The sequence below is a fragment of the Halichoeres trimaculatus genome, unplaced genomic scaffold (assembly GCF_033239565.1).
Source record: "Halichoeres trimaculatus isolate MK-OKI-2021-1 unplaced genomic scaffold, fHalTri1.1 fHalTri1_scaffold_4, whole genome shotgun sequence".
Lineage (NCBI taxonomy): Eukaryota > Metazoa > Chordata > Actinopteri > Labriformes > Labridae > Halichoeres > Halichoeres trimaculatus.
Genome location: NW_027437182.1, coordinates 1,759,790 through 1,774,531, shown reverse-complemented (window position 1 = coordinate 1,774,531; position 14,742 = coordinate 1,759,790). Strand labels below are relative to the sequence as shown.

The following is a 14,742-nucleotide window of genomic DNA, read 5'->3' as shown; positions in this document are numbered from 1 at the left end:
TTAATGGTTTTTTTGTTGCTGCTGTTTTTTGTTTTGTAGCATGGCCCTAATCCCCCCGTCATGCTGTACAAAGTGTTACATGATAAATGTGAAATTCATTCATATTTGAATTTTTATTGTACACCAATCACAACTAGAGTCACCTGATGATCAAACCATGGAGGTAAAAATCAACCTGTGCTGTCGGTTTGGTTTATGAGCTCTTTGTTTGGAGGTTTTCACGCAGACTGATGGGAGTACGAGGTGTCAGAGTTTCTGACGTAACGTCCTCAGAGAGGGATCTGCAGGACAACAGCTCTGCTTCAAAACAGCCTGAAGCTAAAAGTGCAGAACAAACAGATTCACAGGACGGAGAGCAGATTAAAGAAGGTGAAAAACAACCCTACATCTGCTGCTCCTGGTACGATCACTCCACAGATCACAGTTTATTCTTTATCTCCACATCCAGCATTTTAAACTACATCACGCTGTTTTTAGTCTGTTTACAGTCACATATTACAGTCTTTATCTGGAGCCATGAATCACCTGGTTCAGGTGTTTGTGTGCTGCAGGTTTGTATCAGATGTCTGTCTGTATCCTTGTTATCCTCATTATCTTCCCTCTGTCATCTTTGTAATTAGTGGCCAGCTGCAGCTGTGAGCTGAGGCCCCCCCGGGCCCCCAAACTCCCACAGGCCCTGCTCAGTAAACACTCAGGTGAGTTCAACACGGAGCTGAGCAGGTGAGCTGAGCAGGTAGGAGGTTTGTAGTGAGGAAACTTAACCCCAAGATAACAGGGAGAGAGTATTTCTCTGCGTCAGGGGAACCGTTCATAATCCACTCCACATGGACCCAGGCCCCGGTGAAAAAACGGATCAATGTCGACTTTTGTTGGAAAACATAATCAGGTGTTATCATTTTTCTTTTATATCTTGTGAGTTTTGGCGTAGAAATACTTTTTTTTAAATTTATAAATGAGCAGCTGGGACAGTGATGTGCGTAGAGACATGATCCATGATCAGTTAACCAAACCACCTGTGGTCATGTTTTTATTCTCCGACTCATTTCTGAATTAAATGTTTGGCTAGTTCCTTTTTTTTTTTGACTAAACCAACCCAAAGTTTTTTATTTCATGTTGTGTATTGTAGGAAGTAGCTCTGTTTTTGGTTTTCTTTGTATGTGGAGCATATCGTTACTTTTTACATCTCATTTTTGGTCATTGACACCAAAGTAGTTACATGTGCAGTGGTGTTTTTTACTTTTTGAACTTTTGTGTTTGTCCAGAGATCCTTCGTGTGACCATGGCTACACTGTTAACACACAAGATTTCACCTGTTAGCAGCCTATAGCATGTTGATGCTAACCAGTGCTAGGCCCAATGTTCCCTGTGAGCTGAGGAGAAGGAGGCGGCATCGACCTGTTCGTCCATCCATCGTTATTGGGAATGTAAGATCTATCTCCAATAAGATGGACGAGCTAGCTGTGCTAACCCAGCAACAGAGGGAATACCAGAAGGCAGAGTAGCATCATGCTAGGCTACGGGATCCAGGAGACAGAGACTGAACAGACTGCTGAAGAAGCTCAGTCCTGGACCCTGTGGAGTCCTGGATCCTGATTGGACAATGATGGACAAGCTGTCATCTCTGATGGACTTTTTTCTGTTTTATCCTGTGTATTCCTATGTAACTGTCTTGTGTTGTTGCTGTGACTCTGACTTTGCCTTTAAGGATCCAATAAAGTACATTCTATCCTATTCTATTCTATGTTATTCTATTCCTTTTACCTCTGTTTTAAATAACCACCTTCCTTTTCTTTCAAATCAAACTGGTCAAATCAAAATGTCCCAATCCTAACCCAACAAAGGAAGGTGAGACCAACGGTGGTGTGCGGTGTCTCTGACAGGTGTGCAGCAGGTCAGGAGGGAGCGCTGGTCGTCATGGAGGAGAGTCTCAGAGGGAACAATCAGGCAGCCGACAGAAAAGCAGCGAGAGAGGGATGAACAGACGAGTGGAGCCGTCTGAAGAAGAAGACGACGATGGCGGAGCATCCAGCAACAGGACCAGGACCAGGAGGACACGGCGCCTTGACGGACGCCCTGAGAGGACGGACCATGAGCAACATGATCCGAGTGTTCGTCAGCTCCACGTTCACAGGTCAGAGGCTTTAACGTCTGTTTGTGGATCTTCATGGTTCTGGTCACGGAGCGGTTCAACAGGATACTGGACCAACTCTTAACACGTCACGGTTGATAACGTTTGTTTGATGAGAGGGTTTGAAATGATTAATATCATGTGTCGATAATTTGTGACAGTCAGAGTTACGGTTAGGGTAAGGTGTCTTTGGATCCAAGGAACTTTTTTTAAGAAGTAGGAACTTTTTAAAGAACCAGGATCTAGATTTCTGCTCTCACCCCGTGTCTGTGTCTGTCCGTCAGATATGAGCGCTGAGAGGAAAGCTCTCCTGGACAAAGCTTACCCAGAAGTCCGTGCTTTCTGTCGCAGTCTGGGGCTGGTGTTCGAGGTCAGTCCTCACATTTCCCCCGTGTGTCAGGTCTGTTAACTCCGGCTCGTTGACGCCTTGTCCCTGTTTCAGGTGGTGGACCTGCGATGGGGGATTCGGAGCATCTCGTCCGGGGACCACGAGGCCTGCGAGGTCTCTCTGCGGGAGATCCAGATCTGTCAGAGGATCTCAGCTGGTCCAGCTTTCGTCGTGAGTCCAAAATCTTTCATAACAAAGTTCGTTAGTTTTTTTTTTACGCCCATTTTGCCGTGGACAAACATGGACGCCATCGTGAGTTCACAGAGGGAAAGGAGACTCAGCGCACCGAAGGAAAGAGAGCAGAAACTTCAGAGATCCTGACAGGACCACTTCCAATCAGGACTGAGACTGGGTACCAACAAAAACCTCTGGACCATCGAGTGAGGATAGAGGATGGAGGAGGAAGGAGAGAAGGGGAGGAAGCATAAGACTAGATGAGGAAGGAAGGAGAGAGGAACAGTAAACAAGAGGGAAGTTAGGAAAGGAAGAAAAAGGAAAGGAGGAGAGAAAAGTTAGGAAAGGAAAGGAAAGGAAAGGAAAGGAAAGGAAAGGAAAGGAAAGGAAAGGAAAGGAGGAGAGAAAATGAGAAAGAGAGAGGAGAAGGAAAGGGAGGATAGGAGGGAGGATAAAGGGGTAAGGAATGTGTCAAAGGAAGGAAAGAGGAAACAAAACTGGAGAGGAGGGAGAGATACAAGGGGCAACAACAGAAGAGGTTAAAAGAAAGTAAGAGGAAGAAAGAAGTGAAGATGAGGAAGGAAGGAGAGGAAAGGTAAACAAGGGGTGAAGAGAAAAGTTAGGAAAGGAGACAAGAGAGGGCATGAAGGGAGGAAGAGAGAATGAAATGAAAAAGGGAAGGATGAAAGAAAGAGGAAAGGAAGAAGCTGAGGGAACAAGAGACAAGACAAGGATGTAAGGACAGAGGAGGAAAGTTAGGAAAGGAGACTACAAGGTAAGGAAGTTAGGGAAAGAGAGGAGAGAAGGAAAGGAAGGATTATAGAAGGGTAGGGAATGAGATAGCAAGAGGAAAGGAGACAAGAGAAGAAGGGAAGGAAAGTGAGTCATGATTTTTCATGATTTAAGGCAGCAGAGAAGTTTCTGCGTCTTTTCCTGCGCCGCTCTGAGTCGTCGTTTCCTCTGTGAACCGTCATGGCGTCCACGCGTGTGCGTTACATGTTTCTGTCAGGTTGTGTTCTGGTCTCTCAGAAGCTCATGGTTCCTCTCTGTTCTCCTGGACCTGGTTCCACAGGCTCTGCTGGGGAACCGGTACGGCCACAGAGCGCTCCCCCGACTCGTCCCCGACAAACTGTTTGAAGCTCTTTTGTCCCGACTTTCCAAGAACCCTGAAGGCACCAAGCTGCTGAGTCAGTGGTTCTTAAAGGACAACAACGCTGTCCCGCCCACCTTCACCCTTCAGCCAATCACAGCTCACTTCCCCCACTTCAGCGACCTCCGACCTGAGAGTGGGCCTCAGCGGGACAAAGACGTCCTCTCCTGGCGTTTCACAGAGACTCGACTGTTGCAGCTCCTACGCTCAGCCGCCGCGGACGCCGAGGCAGCCGGTGACATCACGGCGGAGCAGAAACAGCTGTTCTCCACCTCAGGTCAGAACGCTCACAGTTTGACGTTGTTCCCTCACAGCGAGAAATCTGAGCGTGTCCTCTTCTGCTTCAGTCACAGAGCGAGAGTTCGAGCAGGGGTTGTCGACAGACGCCGGGGGTCAGTCGGCGCTGCTCTTCCTGCGAGAGATTCCCCGCCAGAGGGTGAGAGATGGCCCCAAACGCCTCGCCAAATACATGGACCTGACCGCCGACGGCCTCCTGGACGCTGAAGCTCAGGGACTCCTCACGGGTCTGAAGGCCCGCCTCTACGCCACGTCTCAGAAGGTCCTCAACCTGCACTGCGTGGAGCTCAGCAAGGGAAGCATCGACCCTAAACGCAAGGAGCACGCTCAGTACCTGGACAGCGTGTGCGAGCAGTTCGTCTCTCAGATGAAGGCGAGGATCGGAGCGGCGGTGGAGTCGTCGGTGGGGTCGTCAGGGGAGGGGAGGGGCAGGAAGGTTTGGGGTCACATCGGGGAGGAGGAGGAGGAAATCTCAGACCGGGTTCTTGAGGAGGTGGACCAGCTGGAGACCAGGATCCCCGAGCTGTGCAGGGGCCTCCACGGCAGGGACGGGCTCCTGGGTAAACTCTGTCTCGCCATGTGGGAGTCGACCAACGTGCCTCACGCCCCGCTGGTGGTGCACGGCGCTGCTGGGATGGGGAAGACGGCTCTGCTGTGTAAGCTGGCACAGGAGATGCGTGGCGTCCTGGAGGGGGGGGCGTTGGTGGTGATCCGGCTGCTGGCGGCTCGCCATCCTCAGAAACCGGACATCGACCACGTCCTCCGCAGCGTCTGCGTCCAGATCTGCTCTGCTTATGGTTTGGCTCCGCCCCCGCCGCTGACGGCGAACACTCACCTGGAGCTGCTGCGGTTCTTCAGGAGCGTCCTTGCTGACGTGTCGCAGCGCGGGAACACGGTGCTCGTCATCCTGGATGCTCTGGATCAGCTCTCAGACCAACACCACGCCCACAAGCTCTACTGGCTGCCCGCCGACCTCCCGCCAAACGTCCACCTGGTGCTCTCCATGGACACCAACAGCGCGGCGTTCGCCAACGCACGGCTGAAGCTGGCGTCTTCGGGGAGCTTCTTTGAGGTGGCGCGTTTGTCTCGTGACGAGGGGAAACAGGTGATGGAGTCGTACCTGCTGGCGTCACAGCGAACTCTGACCTCGGAGCAGAACGGCGTCGTGCTGCAGAGGTTTGATTCCACGGGCTGTCCGCTGCACCTCAGATTGATGCTGTCTGCAGCCAAACGCTGGACATCCTTCACCCCACTCACACACACACACCTGGGGGCCAACACACAGGAAATGATGTCACAGCTTCTGCTGATGCTGGAGGAGAAACACGGGAAGGAGCTGGTGGGCGGAGCCTTGGGATACATCGCTCTGGCGAGGTGAGTTTTGAGTTTCAAACCTTTAAAAAGAAACAGATGCTGGAACAAACGGATGTTTCTCTTCAGGGAGGGTCTGCTGGAGTCTGAGCTGCGTGATGTCATATCCTTGGATGATGATGTCATTGCTGAGGTTTACCGTCACTCCCTCCCTCCGACCCCCTCGCTGATCCGGCTGCCCCCCCTCCTGTGGGCTCGACTCAGGCGGGACCTGGAGGATCAGCTGGAGGAGCGCTGGACCAGACGGGTCGCGTTCATATCCTTCAACAACAGGTACAGAAACAGGAAGTGATAACTGTGAGGTCAAAGGTCACATGTTTGAGTGACGCGTGTTTGTGCAGGCGTCTGTGCGAGGCGGTTCAGGCTCGGTATCTGACATCAGAGCGAAAGGGGCGGTGCCTGAGGATCCTTGGGGAGTACTTCCTGGGTCGGTGGTCTGGGAAACTGAAACCAGCGGCTCTGCCCGGTCTGTCCCTGCTCCTGTCGGACAGAAAGGTACGTCCTCTGTCGCTAACGCTAACGCAAACATGGAGGTTAGCATACAACCTCATGTTGGAATTCTTGATGATTAAAGGAAACAATTTCCAAAAAAAAATAAAGAGTACCACATCATCAACAACAACAACACAAAAAACATCAACAACATTAACCACAACCAAAACATCAACAAAACAACATCAACAACCAAAACAACATCAACAACCAAAACAACATCAACAAAACAACATCAACAACCAAAACAACAACATTGACCTCAAACAAAACAACAAAAAACAACATTAACTACAACCACAACATCAGAAAAACAACATCAACAAAACAACAAAACAACAAAACAACCAAAACAACATCAACAACCAAAACAACATCAACAACCAAAACAACATCAACAGCGAAAAAAACATCAACAAAACAACATCAACAATACAACAAAACAACATCAACAACCAAAACAACATCAACCAAACAACATCAACAAAACGACATCAACAACCAAAACAACATCAACAATCAAAACAACATCAACAAAACAACAAAACAACATCAACAATCAAACATCAACAATCAAAACAACAAAACAACATCAACAACCAAAACAACATCAACAAAACAACAAAACAACATCAACAACCAAAACAACATCAACAAAACAACATCAACAGAACAACATCAACAACGAAAAAAACATCAACAAAACACAACAACAAAATAACATCAAAACAACATCAACAACCAAAACAACGACATTGACCTCAAACAAAACAACAAAAAACAACATTAACTACAACCACAACATCAGAAAAACAACATCAACAAAACAACATCAACAACCAAAACAACATCAACAACCAAAACAACATCAACAACCATAACAACATCAACAAAACAACATCAACAACCAAAACAACATCAACAGTGAAAAAAACATCAACAAAACAACATCAACAATACAACAAAACAACATCAACAACCAAAACAACATCAACAATCAAAACAACATCAACAAAACAACAAAACAACATCAACAATCAAAACAACATCAACAAAACAACATCAACAACCAAAACAACATCAACAAAACAACATCAACAACCAAAAAAAAACCAACAAAACAACATTAACCACAACCATTAAAACATGAAAACAACAAAACATCAACAAAAAAAACATCAAACAACAACATTCACCACATTAACCACAACCAAAACAAGAAAAACAACAATATCAAACAATATCAACAAAATCAAAAACTTCAACAACAAAAACAACATTAACCACAACAATAAAAACAACACAAAAAACATCAACAACATTAACCAAAACCAAAACATAAACATTACAGCATCAACAACAAAACAACAACAACAAAACAACAACAACAACATTCACCACAACCAAAACAACATCAAAAAACATCAACAACCAGAACAACAAAACAACAAGATAACATCAACAAAACAACTTCAACTACATTAACCACAACCAAAACAAGAACAATATCAAACAATATCAACAAAATAAAAAACTTCAACAACAAAAACAACATTAACCACAACAAACAAAACAACAACAAAAACACTATCCACAAGAATAAAATATCATCATTATCAACTTCAACAACATCAACAATAACATCGGCCACAACAACACCAATAGCACCAACAAAAACATCAGCGTTAAAAACAAAATTTACATCAATAACAAAAACAATTTCAGCAAAAACAATAACAAAAACAACAACATCAACACTTTAACATCATCAACATCAACATTAACATTAAACACAACAACTTCAACGACAATTACCACAAAAACATCAACAACTAAACAAATATCTACATCTACTTCAGCAACAACACCAAAAAAACTATACCAACAAAATCAACATTAACAAAAACAAACAACAACAAGGAGGCACAAATATCAGACTGAAAACACAGAAACCGTCATGAGTCTGTTTTCTGATTGGCTGTCTCCCTCACAGGTCCCGCCCCAGCCGCTGTGGTTTGCTCCAGGATTGGTCAACGTCAGGAAGCTCCAGGAGCTGCCGTACCACCTGCTGCACGCCGGGCTGTGGGAGGAGCTACGACAGGAAGTCATCGGTGAGATGAGGGCGGGATAAAAACGACTCTGGTGTTTTTTTTTTCTGACTGTTTGTGTTTTTCCCTCAGGCTGTGCTGAGTGGCTGTTCTGTAAGAGCCGGGTCTGCGGGGTGTCCGCTGTGATCCAGGACCTGGACCAGTGTGCCAGGTACATGGACTGCACGGAGACCAGACTGGTCCGGGACACTCTGGAGCTCATCAAACCGAGTCTGGACTTCCTGGAGGGTCACATGGGTGAGTGTTTCTGCGCCGTTTAACGAACGTTTCCGGCGTTTTGGCGAAGCGGTCTGACTGTGTCCCCGGGTCGTAGACATGTCCCTGTTCTACACCCAGCTGTTAGCCAGACTCTGCTCCTTAGCCAAGCCGTTCCCCGCTGTGATTGGCCGGCTGTGCAGCCAATGTGAGGAGTGGTTACTGACGTGCACGGAGCCCATTCTCATCCCGAAGTGCAGCTTCCTGCAGCCGCCAGGGGGGGCGCTGCAGCACACGCTGAGCGGACTACAGGGAGGTCAGGAGCGATGTGGTAGATCTTTGATGATGTCACGACTCAGGATGTAGCTCCTACCTGTGAATGTTTCTCCAGGTGTCCTCTGTGTGGACGTCAGCGTGGAGGCGGAGCTTCTTGTCGCGGGCTCGGACGACGGCGTGGTGGCGGTCTGGAGCCTCGCTGACCAGCAGCTCATCCATTGCCTGCAGGGACACACAGGTGAGTGTGACAGCATCACACACTCTGATTTATGACATCACACCTGTGAGGTCATCGTCACCGAGCCAATCGTCTCCTTCAGGAGCCGTCCTGTCCGTCAAGGTGCTCCAAAGCTCCGCCCACTGCCTCTCATTGGCTGCCGATGGCTCTCTGAGGAGGTGGAGCCTAATGAACGGAAAGGAGCTGCTCTGCATCCAGGAGGCGGTGCCTGTGGACTCCGCCCCCTCATCAGCACACCTCCACCTGTCCAAACAGCTGATGTTTGTTTACACCAGCAGTCAGGTGCTCCTCCCATCGACGTGCTGCTCGCCACGCTCCTCTGACAGCGTTTGACGCCCGTGTGTGTGTGTGTGTGTGTGTGTGTGTGTGTGTGTGTGTGTGTGTGTGTGTGTGTGTGTGTGTGCTCTCAGGTGAAGGTGTGGATGCTGGACGGCTCTGATCTCCTCAGCAGCTGCAGTGAGGACGGCTCACTGGTTCTGGGAGTTCTGGAGGACTCTGTGGTCTCTCTATGTGGTTCTGGACGGGTCAGAATCCGTAATCCTGTGAACCGGACTCAGACTGTGGAGGCTCAGCTGGAAACCTCGACGCGTCGTCTGACTGCTGTGAAATCTGTGACGCTGCCGAGACGAGGGAAGGTGTTCCTGGTCTCCACAGAAGGGTTCCTGTACCAGGTCCGTAAACCACTCTGATCCAGTCTGAGTCTGAGTGAAGACCAGCTGTTAGCGAGGATTATTATCATCGTTTAAAAAGTTAAAATCAGTTTTTATTAAAGTTAAAGGCTTTGAACTGAAGAGGACCAGGATCAGAATCAGACTGAGCCAGCAGGGGGCAGCACTGCTCCACATCATGTTTTTCTCCTTCCTGTCTGCAGATTTCTCGCTCAGGGAAACACACCGCGTCTGAGTTTCCTCTGGTTCCTTCTTTGCTCTCAGTGTCTGAGGAAGAGAAGATCCTGACAGCAGGTAAAGACACACCTCAGAGTCCTTCAGAGACCTTCAAAAACCACCAGAGACCACCAGAGACCACCAGACATCTTCAGAGTCTGAGTGTCTTCTTTTTAACCTGTTTCGCTTTTGTTTGTTTTTGCTCATTGAGAAACTTTGATCCAGGACTGAAGTGTTGTGGATCCTGTGCTCCTCTCCAGGCAGCGACCGGACTCTGAGCCTGTTCCACATCGACAGGGACTCTGTGGACAGGTTCCTGGACCTCCACCACGATGACTCCGTTTTGTCCTCCTGCATCTCAGCGGACTGCAGACTGCTCGCCTCCGGAGCCGCCGACCAACTCATACGAGTACAAACCTTAAATCAGGAACAACTAACCAGACATTTAGAGATGAAAACCAGGAACTAAGAACCAGTAATGAGTACCAGGAACCAATTAATAAAAACCTCTTCACCAGGAACCAGAAACTCTAAACCAAAATCCAGGAAGCTGAAACAAAAAATAAAATCTAAAAACCAAGAATGTGGAACCGCTTACTAGTACCAGGAACCAGAAACTAAAAAAATCAGGAACCAGAATCTTGCAAATCCAGAAGCTTAAAACTGCAAACCAAAATTCACAAACCAAAAACTAAAAGTTAAATATCAGGAGCCTGTAGCTAAAAAAAAAAAAAAACGAATAACCAAGAACCAGGAACCAGAACTAAAAAGTCAAAAACAGAAACCAGAAACTAAAACCAGCAAGTCAGACTGTGTGTGTGTGTGTGTGTGTGTGTGTGTGTGTGTGTGTGTGTGTGTGTGTGTGTGTGTGTGTGTGTGTGTTCATGATGATGATGATGATGATGATGATCATTATAATGATGAAGATGGTGATGATGGTGATGATGCTGATCATGGTGATGATGGTGATGATGATGATGATGCTGATGATGATGATGATGATGATGGTGATGATGATGAGGATGATGATGATGCTGATGATGATGATGATGATGGTGATGAAGATGGTGATGATGAGGATAATGATGATGATGATGATGATGGTGATGATGATGATGATGATGACAATAATGGTGAAGGTGAGGATGATGATGACAATGATGAAGATGGTGATGAAGATGGTCATGATGATGATGATGTGATGATGATGATGATGATGACGATGATGGTAATGACGATGATGATGATGATGATGATGATGATGATGATGATGATGATGATGGTGATGAAGATGGTGATGATGAGGATAATGATGATGACTATGATGATGATGACGATGAAGATGGTGAGGATGATGATAATGATGATGATGATGATGATGATGGTGATGATGATGATGATGATGATGATAATGGTGAAGGTGAGGATGATGATGACAATGATGAAGATGGTGATGAAGATGGTCATGATGATGATGATAATGATGATGATGAAGATCATGGTGATAATGGTGATGATGATGATGATGATGATGATGATGATGATGATGATGATGATGATGATGCTGCTGCTGCTGATGATGATGATGATGGTGATGAAGATGGTGATGATGAGGATAATGATGATGACTATGATGATGATGATGATGATGATGATGAAGATGGTTAGGATGATGATAATGATGATGATGATGATGATGATGATGATGATGATGATGATGATGATGATAATGGTGAAGGTGAGGATGATGATGACAATGATGAAGATGGTGATGAAGATGGTCATGATGATGAGGATGAGGATGATGATGATGATGATGATGGTGATGAAGATGGTGATGATGAGGATAATGATGATAATGATGATGATGAAGATCATGGTGATGATGGTGATGATGATGATGATGATGATGATGATGGTGATGATGATGATGATGATGAAGGTGTGTAGCACTGACTGTTCCTCCCTGCCCCCCCCCATCGTCAGATCTGGTCGGTGACCACGGGGGCGCTGTTGGACGTCCTCTGTGGGTCGGATGCTGCGATCACGTCCGTGTTTCTGCTGAAGGGTTTCGTGGTCTCAGCGTCATCGTCCGCCGCCGCCATCAACCTGTGGAGTCTGAAATACGACGAACGCCACAAACCGCTCGCCCACATCCCCGCAGGCTGCGCCCACGCCGCCCTCACCAAAGACGCAGACCGGGTTTTCTTCGTGAGGCAGCAGAGTCAGACGGAGGTGATGAGCTGGAACAGCCTCTCAGGTGAGAGCAGGGCCCGGTTCTTTAGATCCAAACAGAGTCCGGTTTTCCTCTGACCCCTCTGTCCCCCTGCAGGGTCTCTGTCGGAGCGCTACGCCGTCTCGGCTCAGGTCTGCTGTCTGGAGGTGGCTCAGCACAAACGGCTGCTGTTCTGCGGTCTGACCACCGGCACCGTCCTCATCTACCCGCTGGCTCTGCCCCAGGAGACGCTCTGCATCCCGCCGCCAGAGAGCCTCAGCAGGGTGCTCTGCCTCGCCGTGGGCGCCAGGGAGAAGCACATGGCGGTGGCGTACGAGGACTCGGTGTGTCTGTTTGAGATCACCACCAGAGACAGCTTCCCCACGGTGGAGGGGCCCCTGCAGGCGGTGCCTCTCTCCCTCCTCCACGCCCCGCTGTCCTCCATGGCGTTGCTGTGCGACCTGCGGCTGCTGTACGGGACGAGCTGCGGGGAGGTCAAGCTGCACGACTTCAGCAGCGGCACAAGCTCCGACCTGGAGGCTCACCGCAGCAGAGTCACATGTGTGACGGCGAGCAACTGGGGGACGCACGCACTGGTGGGCTCCGAGGACGCGGTCCAGAGGCTCTGGGCCCTGAACCCACTGGTCCTGGATCACACCATGGAGTACAAGGTCAGAGGAAGGTCAAAGAGCTGAGGTCACACTCCTCCCTGTTCCTCCACCCTGAGGTCACACTCCTCCCTGTTCCTCCACCCTGAGTCTCTCTCCTCTCTGTCGTTTTTTTTTTCCTGATCAGGGTTTTTTCTTCGAGGGCGTCCTCTGCGCCGCGTTCTCCGAGAGCGACAAGTTCGTCTTCACAGGGTCTCAGGACAGAACCGTCAAAGTCTGGGACGTCAGCACAGGTAGAGACGATCAGTCAGAAAGAGAAGAGGAAGGTTAAAACCCTGAAAAACTCAAATTTCCTACAATTACTCAAGACAGTGAACTCATCACGAAAAAACCTGACTGGAGACGATCAAATGTCCCACTGTTACAGCAGACATTAAACTAACCATAGACACTCTAATCTCCCACTATTTTGACAGACATTTAACTCAGCACGGATACTCTAATTTCCCACTATTTTAACAGACATTTAACTCACCACTTACTGATCGGCCCTTAAATTTACCACAAACTAAGACACAGATGTCCCACTATTTATACAACCATTGAACTCACCACAGAAGCTTGATTCAACACTGAAATAATCACAGACCTCAAACGTCCCACTTTCACAACAGACACTGAACTCACCACAGTCACTTGGTTTTCCCATTCATAACATGGACACTGAACTAACCATCTGGATTCAAATGTCCAGTTGACACTCCACTTTCCTATGGTTCATAAAGACTAAATTAACCATAGTCACCCAAATGCCCCACAGTCATTGAACTATCCACTGATGCTTGACTGCATCACCATTTCAAGCAACAACCAACATTTCCTACTCTTATGTAGACTGTGAACTCACCGCAGACGCCCCTAATGTCCCATACTAATTTATGACCCTGAACTGACTGTTGATGCTCAAATATCGCTGACTTTTTTTAGAGACCCTGAACATACCATGAACCAAATGTTTCTCCTGTTAAATTATAAACATTGAAGCTTGTCTGTCCCACACAAACACAGACCCTAAACTAACCAGAGGAGCTCAGCGTCCCACAGGCAGTGAAGTAACCTCTGAGGGATTATGGTAAATGTTGTTCGTTGCTGTTTGTGTCTCTCAGCCGTCTCCTCCTGTCTCTTCCTGTCAGGTAACCTCCTGTTCGTCCAGTACGTCTACTCGCCTGTGGTCAGAATGGTGACGTACAGGAACGGCTTTGTGGCGTTGTCTCAGCAGGGCGCCATCATCAAGGAGGTGTTTCGCTGTCCGGACCACATCAGTCCGGACTGGAACCCTCTGAGGAATGTGAAGGCTCAGTACCGGGTCACCTCCAGGAACAGGAACCAGGACGGTCCGCAGAACTCTGTGTCCGACCTGCGGGACTTTAACCCCGCCCAGTTCAACCTGAACCTCGTGAGCATGCTCAAAGCCAAACCCTCCACTTCCTGTCTCATCCTGTAGGAGGGCGGGTTCAGACTCAGAGAACATCAAACGTCTAATTCATGAAGACACATTTTTATTATTTACCTCTTTCCAGAACATTCCTGCATACTTTACTTTCCTCTAGCTCCCCCTGTAGGTCAAGAGAGGGACACGTGAACATTTAAAGGGGCAGAACTTTGCAAAGTTTTGGATAAAAAATACATTTTTTTGACAATTTGGAGTATTCAGACGAGGTTTGAAATGTTCTGCATGGTCTCTTTTTGATGTTATCACTTCTGTGACTCCGCCCCCTTCAGCCGCTGCCCTTTGACTCCGCCCCTCTTTAGTCTCTGCCGAGGTGACCGTCCTGAAACAAGCCACTCATTGCTTTTTGTTTTTCATCTTTGGGAACTTCTGGATCTAAAACCTGAGAAGGAACCTTTGAAATATCGGACTAAGTTGCGAGCACAGAGTCCAGGTCTGGGACTCAACTCTTTGCAGATGACACAGCTCTCTCTGTGACGTCCATCGTCCTGATGCAGGAAAAAAAAAAAAAAAAAGTTTCAGATGCAGCACCCTCTTTCTACTTTATCCAGCTTTATTTTTTACATCACTTTATAACTTCTTCGGACTAACCTTTGTATAAAATAATCACCCCGATAAGAACGATCTCCGCAGACAGAAAACGTGACAAACGTTTATTCGACCTGGATTTGTGTTTCAGAGTTTGTCCCGTCTGTGAACAGACTGGAT

The 14,742-nt window shown here is 47.6% G+C and overlaps 1 protein-coding gene across 1 annotated transcript; it reads left to right on the top strand.

Annotated features, from left to right (window-relative positions):
* Positions 1-4,294: 4,294 nt before the first annotated feature.
* Positions 4,295-14,125, top strand: nwd1 (NACHT and WD repeat domain containing 1). The gene is made up of 15 exons (XM_074667616.1): positions 4,295-5,511; positions 5,578-5,781; positions 5,850-6,003; positions 7,994-8,111; positions 8,181-8,345; positions 8,422-8,619; positions 8,695-8,817; positions 8,900-9,099; positions 9,228-9,488; positions 9,689-9,779; positions 9,962-10,110; positions 11,688-11,961; positions 12,034-12,587; positions 12,712-12,817; positions 13,718-14,125. Exons 1-15 carry the CDS (start codon positions 4,310-4,312, stop codon positions 14,026-14,028), a joined length of 4,110 nt encoding a protein of 1,369 aa, XP_074523717.1. The 5' UTR covers positions 4,295-4,309; the 3' UTR covers positions 14,029-14,125.
* Positions 14,126-14,742: the final 617 nt, after the last annotated feature.